We start from the raw sequence: 17,394 nt of genomic DNA, 5'->3' as shown, positions 1-17,394 counted from the left end.
GGAGATGCAGCTAAGACTTACTAATGTTCTCATTCCCTTGTCTGAAACTTAGTATCTTCAAATAGTTATTATTTTATATTGTGTTAATTCTTTCTACGTGGAATTTTTTATCGACCCTAAGTTACTTTTTGGTATCATTGAAAGCATAGTTTTTCTAATATTTTTTTTTACTATAACCCACAGTAACAAATACATATTACAATATAATACACAAACACAGAAACACTCATACACAGGGCTGAAAAAGAGTGCACTATTTTTCTTTAATTTTCCTGGTCAAAATCCCCTAAACTGATTTTATAAATTACAAATGGTTATGACCTCCAGTATGAAAAACACAGCTCTATAAGAATTGTTCAGCAATTATTTAACAACTGTTTATCACAGGAAGAAATGAGGATAGCATTAGGCTCATGAAACTCTTCAAGAGGAACCTTCAAATTTCAAGGGAAATCTGTATTGTTTGAAATACATTCAACAAGTATAAAGTAACTGAGACATAAAACATATTGATACTAATAAGGTATTAGTCAGATTTCAAAGTATAGAATTCCATGGATATTATATTTCATAAAACATATATTTGTATTAAAATACTATTTTATGAAATCGAAAATTTCCTTGGCAGGTCTATGTGTTATAAAACAGAAAAGGTTTTAACAGTGTTTACAACTGCAATAGCCCAAGGGAAAAAAAAACAAACAAACACAAAAATGGTATAATGGTGATTTAAAAAACAACAACAAAGCCTTTCATACCTGAATTTCCCCCGTAATTGGATGAGAGACCACCTTTGTTGCATCAGTAGGCTGTAATATTGAAAACATACACCATATTAATGGATAAACCCTTCACAGAATTTACCTGTTCAATTTCCTTCTGAAATTAATTTCCAATTGGTCAGAACACACTGCCTGGAAAATATATTTCATTCATTTGGCTGCTTCAGATTATTCTGTCTGCTTGTATGAATACTTCTCAATACAAATTTAATTTTATAGATTCATAAATCTACCTTTCATTTTGTTAAGCCTGTTTTGAAGCTATTATTTCCTACCTGCAGTAATGCATTTTCAATTACTAAAGAAAATAAACACTTTTGATTTAAAGTACTCAAATTTAAGTATTTACAGGATTCACAGATCTATAGAGAAATGAAAAAGATAATTATTTTTATACAACTGCTGCCTGGGAGACAGAAATTATGACAGTCCATCTTTGTACTTTCTTTTTGGGTGCTCAGCCCCTTCCTGCTCTCGTCTAGAGTGAATTACTCAGGCAATCACTTCCTGATATTTTATTTTTAATTATAATTCCATCCTATTCTCTAGTTCTTATTTTCTTAATATTTTCCTTATGCTAGTAAAGCCTTAGAAATAGTTAGGAAGGTGATCTGGTAAATTGATTTATACTGCTAAAGAAATGACTGATTGCTGACTTGTAACATTTTGATGGAATATTTGTCCAAAAGGAGAGATGATGTCCCTGACCCCAGAGCTATAACAGAATTCAGGCAACGTGGAATCAATAGAGGGAGATATTTACTAAAATGGAGGTCAGCTTGCCAGACTACAAATGTACATATATTGATCTTGTTTTAATAATTAACCAGAAAAGGAAAGACCCATGATACTTAGGTGGATATACTTGTTCTGCTACATTTTCCTTTAGGTTTTTATCCTAGAAATGAGAGCAATCAAAAGAAGACAGCTCTATTCCAGGTCTTATTCTGTGAAATAACCGAGAGAATAAAAAAATAATGCAATCATTGGCAAAGCTATGGGGTGGGGGTTACATTTTCTAAGCCATATATCCTTCAGTTGTTCAGCTCATTTATAAGAATGGCCACTTATTAACACTGACACTATTTTCTGGCTGCAAAGGATAAACTGTTAGTTATTGAAAAATTATAATACTTACTAATGTTAATATTTAAATTTCAAGAAAAGCAAACTGAGTCTAATTAAGAATGTACATATAATATACCTATATATATATATTGGGTTGTCGGAAAAAGTCATGATGTATTTTTTCTGTTTTTCATTGCAAAAATGCATCGTGACTTTCTGACAACCCAATATATCACAAAATAATCAGATTTGATTATTGCTGTTACTACTACTAAGAGTTAAGTAATCTCTATACCATCTCTGTCCATGGAATAGAATGTGAGTCACATAGGTTAATTTTAAATATTCTAGTAGTCACATTAAAAATGTATAAATAAGCTGGTAAGATTAATTTGTAATAATAGCCTATTTAGCCCCATTTATTAAAAATATCATTTCACCATGAAATCAATATAAAGTTTTAATGAGATACTTTACATTCCTTTTTTCATATTAAGTCATCAAAATTTGGCATGTAATTCACATATACCACATATCTCAATGAGGACTAGTCACATTTCAAGTGCTCAGTTGTCACATGTGGCTAACAGCTACCGTTATGGACAGTGTAACTCCATAACTTTTTATTTTAGCAAAAATACTGTAAAAACTACATAGGCCACATTCTTGGCATAGACAATAATACCACTTACCATAAAATCTGTCAATGTAATTTCCTTGATGTTTGTCCTCCAATACCTGTTTCATATTCTAATCATTTCCTCTAAAGTTAACATATTACAAAAAATCCAATTTTGTACCCCCATATTATTACTGATGTTTTAATTCACAGTATTTATTTTGTTACTATTCTGTGCAAGCCACTCTACTATGTGCATAGGAGGCTATAGAGAAAATAAGAAATGGTTATTGGTTCTTAGGAGTTTGCAGCCCAATTGGGGGGATAAGTACGTGAGCAAGTAACTATGATCAAGATATAAATTGCCTTAATAGATGCATAAAATGTGCACTTTGGAGGGAGGGAAGAAGGAAGGAAGGATAACTTCTGACTTTAGGGAATGATTAGAAAATGGAAAGACTTCAAAGAAAAGCCTTCCTATTATTCTTATTTCATTTTTTTTTTGTCTAAAACTTGTCACTGGCTCTTCATTTCCTGGAGATTGTAGTGTAAAGTCAGATATGGCATATAATGTCCTCCAATTTACAACCATCTAGGCTTTTCCTTTATTCCTTTACCTGTAGATCATTTGTACACCTGTGCGTTAGGCATGGAATTTTCTGTTGATGAGTTTTTTCTTGTTATACTCTTTGCTTGGAATGTTGACTCCTTGTCTCCCTTTACCAAATTGGTTCATTAGCTGAACACCAGCTTTCCTAACCCCATCCTACTAAGCGCCTTCTCTACGCTCCTTAGTGACTTCCAACATTATGCCTTCATTGAACTTGTTCACATATCATCTTCATCTGTAATAAGATCAGCACTTCTGAAACTTCAAGGGGATTCACACCCACTTGGAGAACTTAGTAAAAGCCAAGTTGCTTGGTGCCATCCCTGGAGCTACTGATTCAGAAGGCCTAGGGTGGGATCAAGTACTTGTATTTTTAATAAGTTTCTATATGGTGCTGATGCTGGTGGACTGCGAGCATACCTCAAAAACACTGGTCTACATAGTTTGCAGGGAAGGGATTTTATCCATCTTTGTATCTTGGGTACCCAGTACGACCCCTAACACTGAAGTGGTATCCAAAAATGTCGGTGGAAAGTAGGAATGAGTTGGAAAGCCTAATAAATAGAGTACTTATTAGCAAGGCTACTGTAAAGATATGACAACATTATGCTTACTGTTAAAATCTCCCAAGGAGAACCGCTGACCAGGCCCTTTTACAATGAGCAGGATAGGGTCCTAGGCAGAGGTGGGGCCAATGTTCCAGGTAGCAGGGATGCCTTTTAAACAGGATGGTGATCCAATCAGATCACTGTATCACAGGTCAGATAGTTTGAGGATAGTTTAAGAGGAAGGAAGAGAGACTGGTGAGAGCAATTAGCAGTAGTGAGTGCAATGATGTTTGGTAAATAATAATAATAATGCTTTGCTAAAGGAAATTGGTAAGTTCAGAGAAGAGAGAATATTACTAGAGACTTATCAGAAAATTAGAATTCAGAGGATTAGAATTCAGTGACTAATTAGACAAGGTGAATAAGGAGGAAAAAAGAGGCAATAGTGCTCTTAAATTTTTCTAAATTTTTTGAGAGGATGGTGATGTCAACTGGTGAAATAAAAAAATATCAGGATGACAAAGCTGCAGAACTATAATATGCTTGCTTTGGAAAATTTGCCAGCGGATTTTGTCACATGTTTAGGTGTACGTGGTGATATTGAGAAATAAATTATCTTTTATGTGAAGAAAAGAAATAGCAGTTTGTAACTCAGGAAACAGGGAGCCTCCATGAAGTAATTTTTCAAAGTTAATACATAATTGCATGTTATAAAATATAGTTGTGTTACAATTTATTTGGAAAATGAGTCTAACTATCCTTGAATTATCTTCATAACCCTTGCTATATTTAGTTTGGAGTAAGTCATTTTATGATGCAGTGATTAAAATCATCCTACCTTTGATGTTGGCTTCGGAATAAAAGGGATTTTTGGTGACACCTGCTGTGTTTTTTTATACTTAGTAAAACAAACTGTGTTCTGAGGTCCAGTCAATTCATCCAAGAATAGCCTGTCGCTCCCATATATCTCACTACATAAAAAAAAGCCTTTACACATATTTTAACAAAATAATGTTTTCCTAATGCATTTATTGACTATGAGGAAAGTTTCTCTATTAACAATGAATCCATGAGGTAAAAGTTGCAAACAGTCTACATTTTCATCTGCTTTTATAAAGTAAAACACTTATTTCTATGTTTTCTTTTCATTCTCCAGTAACTTTGAAATAATAGTGTGAGAAATATTCGCTCCAAATAAAGATTTGCATCAAGAGAAATTTATTAGTATGGAATTAGGGTTAAAATTCAAAATGGCATACTTGTTTTCCTTGTTTATTATCCTTAATTCTCTATATCTGTGTCCCTTTTACCTTTAAGTTACAAAATCTAACTTAATATATATCTTGCATTTCCAAAAAGATGTGAAGCTAATATTTGATACAACAAAGAGGCTCAAATTTATGCAACAAAAATAAAGAAAAAAAGAACACACCAGGAATTAAGAAACATCAGACACATTTGTCTGGTAAAACAATTTAAGAGATGTAGAAATATGTCACCTTGATACGTCTTGAATCCGTTATATACTCAGAAGTGGAAAAATGTGTTGTTATTTTTTGGGTGGGGGGGACTTCAATAGATTATTAGGACATGAAAAATCTCAGGAATACTTTAGAAAATGGTATTGTATTTCCGATCGCCTAGTCTAAACAACGAGCTAGAAAATAAACAACTCCGAGGTTCCATCAGACGCTTCTCACCTTGCTGCTGCTGTGTTTCTTTTTGCTCACCAAGGGAGACCCTGGCTGCCCGGGGCTGGGGACAGAACTGGACCCTGCAGATGTAGGACCGGAATGGATGTGAGATCCTTTTTCAACGACAGATGACAGGACCAGTGGGGACTGCTGTAGCGAAACCTTCTGGAGCTCGGCCGCCAACTGCTTCGGATCCACCCCTGGGGACTTCGCCTTATCCACTACAACAAAATGAAATGGCTTTACACATTTCTCAGTTACATAGGTACTTAATACCATGAAACGGATTGGAGCTCCAGATGGCCAAGTCAAAATATTACTTACAAAACAAGCTAAGTTAAAATAAATAAAGAAACATAATTGTACCTTTATGTATTTATTTCTAAAGGAGTCTACAAGGCTCAGAGAAGAGTGAAAGAATGCTGAGTGACAGAGGGAAACTGAGGTTTGTATTACATCTTCAGAAAAAGGTTTTCAGTGTTTTATATAAAGCATTGTATGAAGATAAAACATTCTATTTTATTCACTGGAATTTAGTTTGTATAATTAGTTCTTTTTCTTTCTCTAAATCTTACATATACCTTTTTCTAAGAGGGGGAATTTCACACAGTATATTTACCTTTACTGATGTATGAAGGTTTCTCCAGGCCTTAGTCTGTTCTATTTAGTGCAATAACCCAGACTTTTAGAAGGCTGGCTGTAGCATAGGAAGTGCTCAATACAGATTTCTTAAACAAAGGACTAAGTTACATTTTTTTAATCTCACAATTGATCTAAATTTATTGACTATATTTGTTATCTAAGAAAGTCAAATCTTTTCATTATGTACTTACGAAATTCCATATTGATTTTTATTTATTATAAAAATGCAATCAAAAGGTTCAGGAATAAATGTTCCAAAACCCAGTTATAGTAAAAAGAACCAAGTGTTATCTAAAAATCATATAAGTCCAAAAATAAATGGCTCCATGGATTACTTTGACGGGATGAATTTACTTTTAAAGAATTAAAAATGTGAAATCACACAGCTAGAATTTCATATGAATTTCTTTAATGGGTTTAACATGCAAATATGTTTCCGCAGAATGCTAAAAAAGTAGCTACCATGCTTGTGTTTTTGTTTATGATTACTTAAATATATAAATACCTATCAGACTATAACTTTATTTTTGCCTATATCTATGTTTACTCGTATGCCTATATCTTCATCTACAGGTATATCTGTCTCTATAACTACAGATGGTTCCCAACTTAAGATAGTTCAACTTATAATTTTTCAAATTTACGATGGTGGGAAAGTGGTATGCATAATTAATTGCATGATATATTCAACACTTTATTATCAAATAGGCTTTGTGTTAGATGATTCTGCCCAACTCTAGGCTAATGTATGTGTTCGGAGAACATTTAATGTAAGCTAGGCTAAGCTATTCTGTTTGGTAAATTAGGTATATTAAATGCATCTTTGACTTACAAGATTTTTAACTTGCAATAGGTTAATACTGAGATGTAATCTCCTCCTAAGTAGAGGAGCATCTGTGCTTCTATATCTGTATTTTTACCCACTGTTGAAAACAGGGTACTTTCACCTACCAGCTTTTGGGGGTTCATGAAGTTCCAGGTGCTGGGGATTTTCAGAGTCTGAGAGCATATTGAGGTCCCTAAAAATTAAAGCAAACAAAAGAATTAAGAAAAACATTGAGAAAGCCTGAGACGAAAGGCCCTTTTCCCCAACTACCCTGAGTAATTTTTTCAGTAGGTAAATGAGAAGTGGTTAATGATATAAAGCAATTTCAAAGCATGCTAACCCTTCTAACCAAATATATTCTTGCAATGCTGTTAAAAGTCAGCTGATAAAAATGATTATTTAAGGTGAAATCTTTATGAATTAAATGTAAGTTTATTTTGAAACACTATACACATCCATGAAATCTAAATGGGTTTAGGCTTTCTTTTAAATGAAGCATGTTTCAATAAAAGCATGAAAGGGGAGTGGTATTGATAGTAATCAGAAACAAAATTAGCTGAATTCTTTCTATGCTTTAGACTTTGATTCTGAACACAAGAAATCTATAAAACTTGTATTCAGTTTATTTTTTAAATACAGAAAATCTTGCTGACTGGCAAAGGTTCCACCTTAACAATTTTAAATTAAAAGAGCCATGAATAGCCAAAAAATGGAAACAAAAAGATGGGGAAAAACTCACAGTCTTACACATATTTCTGCTTCCCCACTTTGTTGATTAATGATACTCTGTACTTCTTCATATGTTTTAGAAGTTAAAGGAACTCCATTCCATTCCAATACTTGCATCCCTAAAAATACAAATTCAAGTATAACATTTTAAAAAAATGTGTGCTATTTATAGTCTGGGTTCATAGGGCATAGAAGACATTGCTCTGCATTGAAAACCAACTCAGCACACCATTTCAGAGGACATCAGTTCAAAGTTTTCTGAAACATTAATACCCAAACCATATGTAGTTTGATTTTTATCAACCTACCTGAACACGTACCATGTATCTAATACCACATGCAAAAGTTTTCTTTTGAAATCTATTAAATATCAAACACATGCATTTTGTTCACATTGCTATAAAGAAAAACATTATTGAATATATGTTGTTTAGATCAATTTTGTGTAGTATACAAAATAATCACAGCCACCAATATAAATTTTCCATGGAGAACAAGCTACTAGAAGAGTGTAAACTTCCATATTTTGTGGTGGAATGGGAGTGGCAGAAAAAAGTCATGGGGATTTTATTGTGAAGCTCCCATAAGAAACTGTTAAAGCTTCAACTTTGCTCAAATAAAACAGATTTCCACGTTGTGTCTTTTCTTCATTGCATGCAAGGCATTCCTGAGTAGAAGCAGTAGGAATGTATAGAGAGGGCATCTTCGTGGGTGTGTGTGTGGCCTGTGAGCTCCTTACCTGTGCTCAGAAGGCTCCCATGCGTGGCTCAATGCTTTGTTTGCTGTTGCTATCTTGAAATTCTTTATAATCTTTGTACAAATAGCCCTACATTTTCATTTTGCACTGGGTACTGTAAATTATGTTGCTGTGCTTGTTGCAGGGCATTTCATGTTTCCTCTCTACTTAGAAAGACAGTTTTTATACAAAAAGTGGTAAAATAATTAATATTTCAATATTTTACATTTAGTTTCTTGGGTCTATTTTATACGTGTGAGCTGTCAAAATAATTTGGAGACAAATATTTGACACAGATCAGATGGTCCTACTATGTGGTTATGTTTGTGGGGTATAAATTAGATGAAACCACTTAAAGCTATAGTGCCCAAATATTTGTGAATTCTACCAGCTTTACCTGAGAAAAATATATGTAAGCCATACTAGGTTAAAATTAAATAAAATACTTGAACAATTAGGTTTTCAATGAGTTTCACAGGTACTTATGTGAACTTCCCTATTGCTCAAAATTGGTTTCAATGTGAAATTCTTAACATGATGCAATTGAGTCTTCCAAAGTCTTAATGATTTCAATATACATTGAAGGGAATATTACCAGTTGCAAACAAATAAGGTCAATGCTTTTACTATAGTGAAATGGCAAAAGAAGTTCATAAAAATGCCCACAATAACACAAACAAGAATGACTTTTCTACAACTTACTCCAAGAAAACTTTATCTTCAGAGGGGCCTTAGGCTTATTTCAACAATCCCAGGCTGTTGTACACATAAAATGAGAAAATTACATAAAATACAGTGGAAACACCACTAAAGAGAATTTTAGTACTGAAAGACAAAAAGCACACTGAAAAACACACTTTTTTTCTTTCACTCAGGAGAAAGAGTACATTTATGAACAGATGGTTTTGAATGGAAACAAATTAACGGTATTATAATCCATAAATTGCATTGTCATTTTTCTGCAGGAGCATGTTCTATGAAAAGAAATAGCTACATAATCTTCATGATGCTTCTGCTGGATTTATCTGTTCATTTTTCACATCACAAAATAAAGGAACAAATTTACAAAAGATAACTATCCAGTGAAATGAGAACTGATTCTAGTCATAAAAAGGAAAATTGTTTAGAATTAATAACATTGCTGAAAAAATATATACAGATAATGAGGGTCTTGTCTAGATATGTACATGATGTCATGACCTACATGATCTGCTCTGTCCCATGACACACCAGCCAAACTTTTCCCTTCAGTCAATTTCCCACCAGAATTGATGCAGTGCTTTAGTTCAAATGATTCTGCCAGTTCTTTTATCCTATTATTCCTGGTTTCAATGGTGAGTATCAGATACTATAGGGAATATAACTACTTGAACATAGTCATTTAAAAACACCTCCCCTTTCCATTGCTTCTCCAACTTCCTAAAATCCTATAAGAATCACACTAAAATAACAAAATGAATATATAAATCATTCCTTATTAATTCATAAGATGGTTTTAGTAGTTGTGAGAATTAGCATGTGATTTCAAATACAGTAGTTTTGAAAAATATGTTAATTGTAAAATTCTATAAACTTTTAAAACACGTGCAAAAATTTGTTAAAAATGATCGTACAACATGGAAGTTCACTAAAATAGTATTTTATCACTTAATTGATTTAAATGTAAGCACATTCAAACTTCAGATAACTTTTTACTCTGACTTTACTTAAGAAATATTTCCTGGAAGATAGTATAAATACATATAAATGGTTAAATCTATTTTTAGCATTATGAGCAAATATTTATATTCTCAACATGTATATCAACATGTTTGTTAATCAATTGTTCAAGTTTGAGATTATACAGCTGATTCTTCAATTATATCCCTAGAAAGTGCCTATTCTAATGGCTTCTAAAAGGAAAACTAAGATAATCTGTATTTTTGCTTAATGTGCACCAGTGATGATAGGACTTTCTGCTCAAAATCTTATACTTGATAGTTTATTAAAAACCAAAAAAAGGACAATAACCAGATAATTTTTGAATTAAAAAAAACAATCAACATAAAATGTTCTCAAATGGGTTTTTTATAACTTTGGGGATTACTTAATTTTGCATTCTTCTCAAACTAGCACTAGCTCTTCTTATTTTTATAATACAAAAATTTGAGTATGTTATTTCTTTGTCTATATTTACCATTACTTCAAAAACATCTATGGATTAAAATTATTTAGTTAACCATCAAAATCTTAAAGGTTACTGTACTTTCTAATATATGTCACACAAAAGCTTATGACTTTTACTTATTTATTTATTTATCTCACAGACCTTTTTTTCCCCCCAGCCCTTAGTATTGGCAGGCAATATACAATTCATCACCTTTGTAATCATCACCACCTTTGTGCTGTTATAAGCTATCATAATATTTTGTGCTTTTATACAAATTAATAAAAATGATATTCTATTGGGTTGTTGGAAAAGTCATGACACATTTTTGCAATGAAAAACATAGACAAAATACGTCATGCCTTTTCCAACAACCCAATAGAAATAAAATAGAAATATCTTGGGAATTAGTAAAATGAAGATGATTTAAAAAAAAAAGGAAATTCAGAAGTGCTATAAGTATATGAAGGGGTGACCCGTTAGCTCAGTTGGTGAGAGCGTGGTGCTGATAACACCAGGTTGCTGGTTCGATCCCCACATGGGCCACTGTGAGCTGTGCCCTCCTTAAAAAGAGTCACTATGCCATTGTAGCATGAAAGCAATGTGTAACCAATGACAATGGTTATTCCCCAATAATAATAATAATAAAGTATATGAAGAAAACCCCAGACTCATTAGTGATTAGAAAGTACAAATTAAAGCACTAATGAAAATGAATGAGTTAATAAATACTCATCATTTTGCAAAATGTTAGGAAGATAGTATCATACGTTGACCAGGATGTGTGATTAGGGGATCTTGACTTCAAGGGATATTATATGTGTTGGATGGTTGTTCAGTGAGAATACTATGACTATATCAGTATGAAAAATAAAACTGCTTATTTACAATTTATAAACATGTAATTATTTTAATGGGAATGTAGATAAGTGCAAGCATTCTGGAGAGCAATGTGGCAGAACATTGTTAAATTGCACTCGATGGCCCAGAAGTCTCCTCCTTGAGTATCTGCTTATGGGGAGCTGGCAGTATCAGAAGAAACAGGCAGTGAGAATGTACTGATTGCTCACAATGGAAACACTCCACAGAGTCTGCAGGAAACAGACCATGCCTGGTGTGAACACCAAAAGGTGAATCCATCTTAAAGTCATTTGCAAGTAAAAACAAGTGACAAAAGAGGATCTGCTCTATAGGGCAATTACACTTATGTACATTAAAATGATATTCACATATCAATATTATATATTTTACAAATAAATAACAGACATCACATACATTATAATAGTTGCTCATGGAAGGGAAGAAGGGAATGGGAAAATAAAATGAGATAAAAGAAAATAAATGAATAAATAAATGAATCTACAAACAAAAAATCTACACACACACACACACACACACACACACACACACACACACACACACACACACGAGAAGTCCCCTTACATGAACCAATAAGGCTGGTGTACTATAAAATGAGAACCTGATGCAGCTGGGGTAAAGAAAAACAAAACTTAATTAAAAAAAAATATATATATTATTCACATGTCTTGTTTTACACCTTTTCTCCATTGATATTATTAACGATGGCTCTATAGACTAATTTACTAAATTTGGACATCCACTCTAATGTGTCCCTACAAATTAGCAGCAGCTGCAAAGCCTCAGCTGAACTGGTCATCTGCCCTCGTTTTCTACATGGTGAACAAACCCTACAAGTGAGTTTCAGGGGTTTAAATACATTGTCAACAGTTATACTAATTATTAATTTTCAAGTTAGGCAGAGTTAATATAACAGAAATACACACATAGATGCATGGTTTCTATTAGTTTTTAAAAATAACTATTTTTATATTTTACAATTTTAACTTATTTATACATTAACAAGACAGAAAGGAAGGGAAGAAAGAAGGACGGCGGACAGGGAAAAAAAGGAACGGGAAAGAAGAACGGCAGGAGGAACTCTTTGATAAAGCTGGAAAAAATGGCATTTGAAGAGTGTCCTGCTTATTTTCAGGTCAAAGGAGATGCCGTCAATCACGATAAGACATTCCAAACCCAGATATATTTTCCCAAGGAAACTCATCTACAAATATAAAGTCTTAAGCTTGGAAAGTATCTTGTTGAAGCGTGAATCTCATAATAATGTCATTTTTATCATTGTCATTACTATTTCTATTAATATTATTTTACTCTTGGAACCATAATCCAAACAAAACTTAAAATAGAGACTCAGTATACAAAATATATAAAAACGAGGCTACATCCATTGACGCAGGCTCCATCTACCTGCCTTCCTCCTCATTCTCCAGTTCCCACTCAATTGGCACTCTTAGACGCTTGTAAGGAATCCTGTTTCTCTGATCAATCTGAATAAGTTATGAGTTTAAAGTGACTCTACAACTTCTGTTAACTAGGGCATTGTCTCTAAAGATACACTGGAAAGAAGATAATCTAAATTTCAGTATATTGAAGACGGAGTCTGAATTGCTTAAAAAAGAGTACAAACAAAAAGCTGGAAATAGAACTACCTTATGACCCAGCAATTCCACTGTTAGGTATTTATCCAGAGATACCCAAGACACTAATTTGAAAAAATATATGCACCCCTAGTTCATTGCAGTGCTATTTACAATAGCCAAGACTTGGAAATAATCAAAATGCCCATCAGTAGACGACTGGCTTAAGACACTGTGGTACATTTACACAATGGAGTATTACTCAGCTATAAAGAAGAAGGAAATCGTACCATTTGCAACGATATGGATAGATTTAGAGAACATTATGCTAAGTGAAATAAGTCAATCAGAGAAAGACAAATACCATATGATCTCACTTATATGTGGAATCTGAAGAACTGAATAAACGAATAATGTAAAAAGAAATAGTCTCAGAGACAACATAGGAAAAACTGATGATTGCTAGATGGGATGGGGGTGTGGATGAGGGAGAAGGGGAAGGGGCGAGAAAACATAATTTGGTAACTACAATATAGTCTCAGGGATAGAAAAGACAGTTTGGGGAATATAATCAATAATGTTGTAAATATTTTTTAGGGGGCCTGATGGACTCATGTCTTGTTAGGAAGACCACTTCATGGATGGTGTAGAGGCTTGACCACTGCACTGTACATCTGAAGATGCTGTTGAATAATATTATATGTCAACTATAATTTAATATGTATATAGTCACGGGATGTGGAGTACAGTGTGGGGAGTGGAGTCAATGGAATTGTAATAGATATGTATGATATCGGGGGTAGAGGGGCGGCAGATTGGGGGAGGAGGGTTGTCACTTTGTGAGGGGTGAAAAGCGTAACTAATGCACTGTTTTGTACATCTGAAACTAATTTAAAAAAGTACAATGGATTATTACAGTTTGGTTATTTTACTCAACAATTCCAATAATGCTTTCAACGACAACAGTGTGTATGTGTGTGTCTGATATTTCATTCAAAAATTAAAATCTACTCATCTTTAAATAAGGACCATATGAACTATTTTCAAAAGATAAATAGTTTATCAGATATGTGTTTTACGAACCAATGTGCTGCTGGGAGTTGACTATTGATACTTTCTCTTCTCTATATTCAAATTGTGTTCACATTTAGCTTGATTATTTACTAGCTGTTGTGACCTTCAGCAAATTGGTTAACCTGTTATCTTTGGCCTCCTCCAGGATAATTATATTTGCTAGATCACTATTTTATTTCTACTTTATGATATGGAGAACACCATGACTATGACAGAATGAAAAACAAAGCAACTGTTTGTTTATAACTGATGAAAATACAATTTTGAGCTGTAGGTTTATATGACGAATTCAACAAATATTTTAGAATCCTGAAATTTCCATATTGTTTTAAATTATTTTCCTTATCTACAGCTTGTCTTTCCATATATACTAAAACTTTGAAGCACAGGAATCATGTCATGTAATATTTCTCTTTTTGCATTCCTCACATTTCCTCTCAGTGTCCTCACTGGCAGTTTTTTAAATTCTTCTGGCTGGTCTTGGCTCCCTAGGGCTCCTATGGCATTACCCTTCCTAGTTTATCTTCTCTGGGCATTGCCATATTTGTTCCTGGATTGATTAACTCAGGGGTTGGAACATCCAATCTGTAGTATAATTCTCAATTTGGTTTAAATTTACATGCCACACAGACAAAGTACCTACGACTAATGCCATTTAAACTCAAAATTATTTTCAATCTAAAATACCAAAATTTTACTTTATTAAAATATACATTTAAAAATATTTGATATGGCACAATTTACTCTCTTCAGAGTATCAAATTAAAATCATTAGAATTATTAATATAAATGTTATAAATGCATATTCCTCCAAATTTCAGTACTACTAAACATTAAATATAAGTAAAATATATATTTAAATTATATATATATATATATATATAATTACTATATATATATATATATATAAGATTACCACATTTTTCATATCTATATAATGAGATATGGGATAACTTTTTACTTTTTTGCTTTCAACTATTGTATATCTTATATTGAGTTGTCTCAAGCCAAAAATAAATGAAACAGATTGTTAAGCAAAAGTATACTTTATGATATATTATGATAACATATTCTATTTTCTTCCCTGGGCAGACTATCGACAAGAGTTCTTTAGAGAAATGTTATACAGCTTGGATATATTTTTAAATAGTTCAGAATTGGAAAAGTTAGGTTCTATATTTGAAAGTGTCACTAATTTGGGATGTGATCTTGAGCAATTCACTTTCCATGTTTCATCTTCCACTCACACTTTTTGTGGAGAACAAGCAATTAAAATCAGCAAAGGGTGGCTTGCATGTATAAATTCTCAAATGAAATGAATTTATATATTTTTTAAAGTTCTCACATTTTGAATATAAAAAGTACATAACAATTATCAAAGACGACAGCTGAACTGTCTGTGTTTATCCATACTTCTTTTCTAGGTCTGAGTACATCAAAAGTATTTAGAATCAATGACTTCTATACTCACAGATCTCAAACAGATTTAGCTTCAATTATAAAAAATAATTGTAAAGAAAATTGATTATTACATTTTTACAGTATTAATAGTCAATAATAAAAAAGTGAATGAAGAAGGATTGGGTGAATCAAATTACATGACGTGTTGTAAAAGCACATCATGACTATTTTATAAATGCATTACAAATCAGGCAATAATGCTCTAGTTTTAGTCTTTTATACATGTCAGAAAAAAGAATCATGTGTTAACATGACTTTTCTAACATCATATAGTTAGATAATAGTAATGCAGAAATATAAATTCTAGCTAATTGTTGTTATCAGTAAATAGGAAAACTCATTCAACTTATGCCAGTTAACCTGCATCCTAGACTACCTGGATATAGACAGTGTTCAAATATGTAAACCCTGTCACGAAGTACACATATGTTATTTATAATGCCATTTTAATTAAAATAAGGAAAGATAACTTAGAAATTATATTAATTATATATGAAAATATTACTTGAAGACTTCGGTTTGCACCAATTGAAGACATTATTGAATAAACAGAAAGTTGTGGGATATATCATTTTATGTTGGGTAAAGAATGACAATTAGGGATGAACGAAACCTGATCAGCTTCCTCATCTCTTTTATCCACTCCATTCCCCTAAATGAAGACAATATTATATTTCTACAGGCACGTCGATGGGAAATTATGCTAAGCTAGAAGAGAAAATAATGCAGGAAGGATTGCTCAATGTAACTAATGATCAGGGAAATGCAAATCAAAATCACAATGATTTATCAGAAGGTATAGAAATTGGAACCCTTGTACTCTGTTGGTTAGAATGCAATATAGAAATGCCACTATAGAAAACTGTATGAGGTTTCTTAAAATTAAAAATGGAATTACCACATGACCTAGCAATTCCATTTCTGGGTATTTATCTGAAAGAATTTATCCAAAAGAATTGAAACCAGGAACTGGAAGACACAGTAGCACTCCCATGTTCACTGCAGTGTTAAACACAAAAGCCAAATTGTGAAAATAACCTAAATATGCATAGACAGATGAACAGATAAAGCAAATGTAGTTTATACATACAATGGAATATTATTCAGCCTTGTAAAAGGAGGAAATCTTGTAATATAAGACCACATAAATGAACCTTGAGGACATTATGCTAAGTGAAATAATCCTGCCACAGGACAAATATTGCACGATTCTATTTACATGAGATATCTAAAATAGTCAAACTCAAAAGCAAAGGATAGAATGGAGGTTGCCAGGGGCTGTGGGAGGGGGAAATAGTTTCTAATTAACTTGTACAAAATTTCAGTTATGCAAGACAAATAAGTTTTAGATATCTGATAAACACTGTGCCTGTAGATAATATTGCATTGTACACTTAAAAATCTGTGAAAATTCCTAGATCTCACGTTAAGAGTACTAACTACATTAAAAAAAAAAAGGAAGAAAGAATATAGGATGAATGAAAGAAATAGGAGGTGAAGAGTCAGTTCTAGAGAGGCGATATCCCCAAACATGGTGGCTCGAGGTTCAAAGGCAGTGGGAGCAGCATCCTGCTTGCTCACGCTATTCAGGGAAGACGACATTACCTCAAAGAAAAAGATCCTTTGTGGTGCCATTAGAAAAGTTAACACTTATTCTGTGGCTTTGAACATAGGCAGAACTGCTCTGATGAAAACTTGGTCACACACAGTTAAGGGAGCCACCTAAGCTGAAGAATTGTGCTGGCTTGGACATGACTCTCTCAGTGGTGTGGATCAGTATACAGGGGACCAACTCCCAGTATTCTAGAATGTGTGAGAGTCACTGGGAATTTCCACAGAGCTGATGGGTCAGGAAACATCATATAATGAATGCCATTGAATTTCTCACCAGTAGATGAAGGGGAGATTGAAAATGATTACCGTATTTGCCGGCCTATAAGACGACTGGGCGTATAAGACGACCCCCTAACATTTCCACTCAAAATACAGAGTTTGTTATATAC

General features: G+C 33.0%; 1 protein-coding gene across 8 annotated transcripts in view; it reads right to left on the bottom strand.

Annotated features, from left to right (window-relative positions):
* PCLO (piccolo presynaptic cytomatrix protein) overlaps positions 1-17,394 on the bottom strand; it is a 409,380-nt gene that overhangs the window by 92,305 nt on the left and 299,681 nt on the right. For 6 of the 8 annotated variants that reach the window (XM_019660711.1, XM_019660712.1, XM_019660710.1 and 3 more), the window contains exons 11-14: positions 7,529-7,637; positions 6,915-6,982; positions 5,328-5,542; positions 759-809 (exon numbers count right to left, since the gene is read on the bottom strand). In XM_019660711.1, coding sequence (XP_019516256.1) covers positions 759-809; positions 5,328-5,542; positions 6,915-6,982; positions 7,529-7,637 — 443 coding nt within the window. Of the gene's footprint in view, positions 1-758; positions 810-5,327; positions 5,543-6,914; positions 6,983-7,528; positions 7,638-17,394 lie in introns of those variants that run through there. The other 2 variants (XM_019660715.1, XM_019660716.1) reach the window with 2 other exon arrangements.

The sequence above is a fragment of the Hipposideros armiger genome, unplaced genomic scaffold (assembly GCF_001890085.2).
Source record: "Hipposideros armiger isolate ML-2016 unplaced genomic scaffold, ASM189008v1 scaffold_326, whole genome shotgun sequence".
In the NCBI taxonomy this organism is placed as follows: domain Eukaryota; kingdom Metazoa; phylum Chordata; class Mammalia; order Chiroptera; family Hipposideridae; genus Hipposideros; species Hipposideros armiger.
The sequence above is the reverse complement of the archived record's forward strand: the minus strand, read 5'-3'. Positions and strand labels throughout refer to the sequence as shown.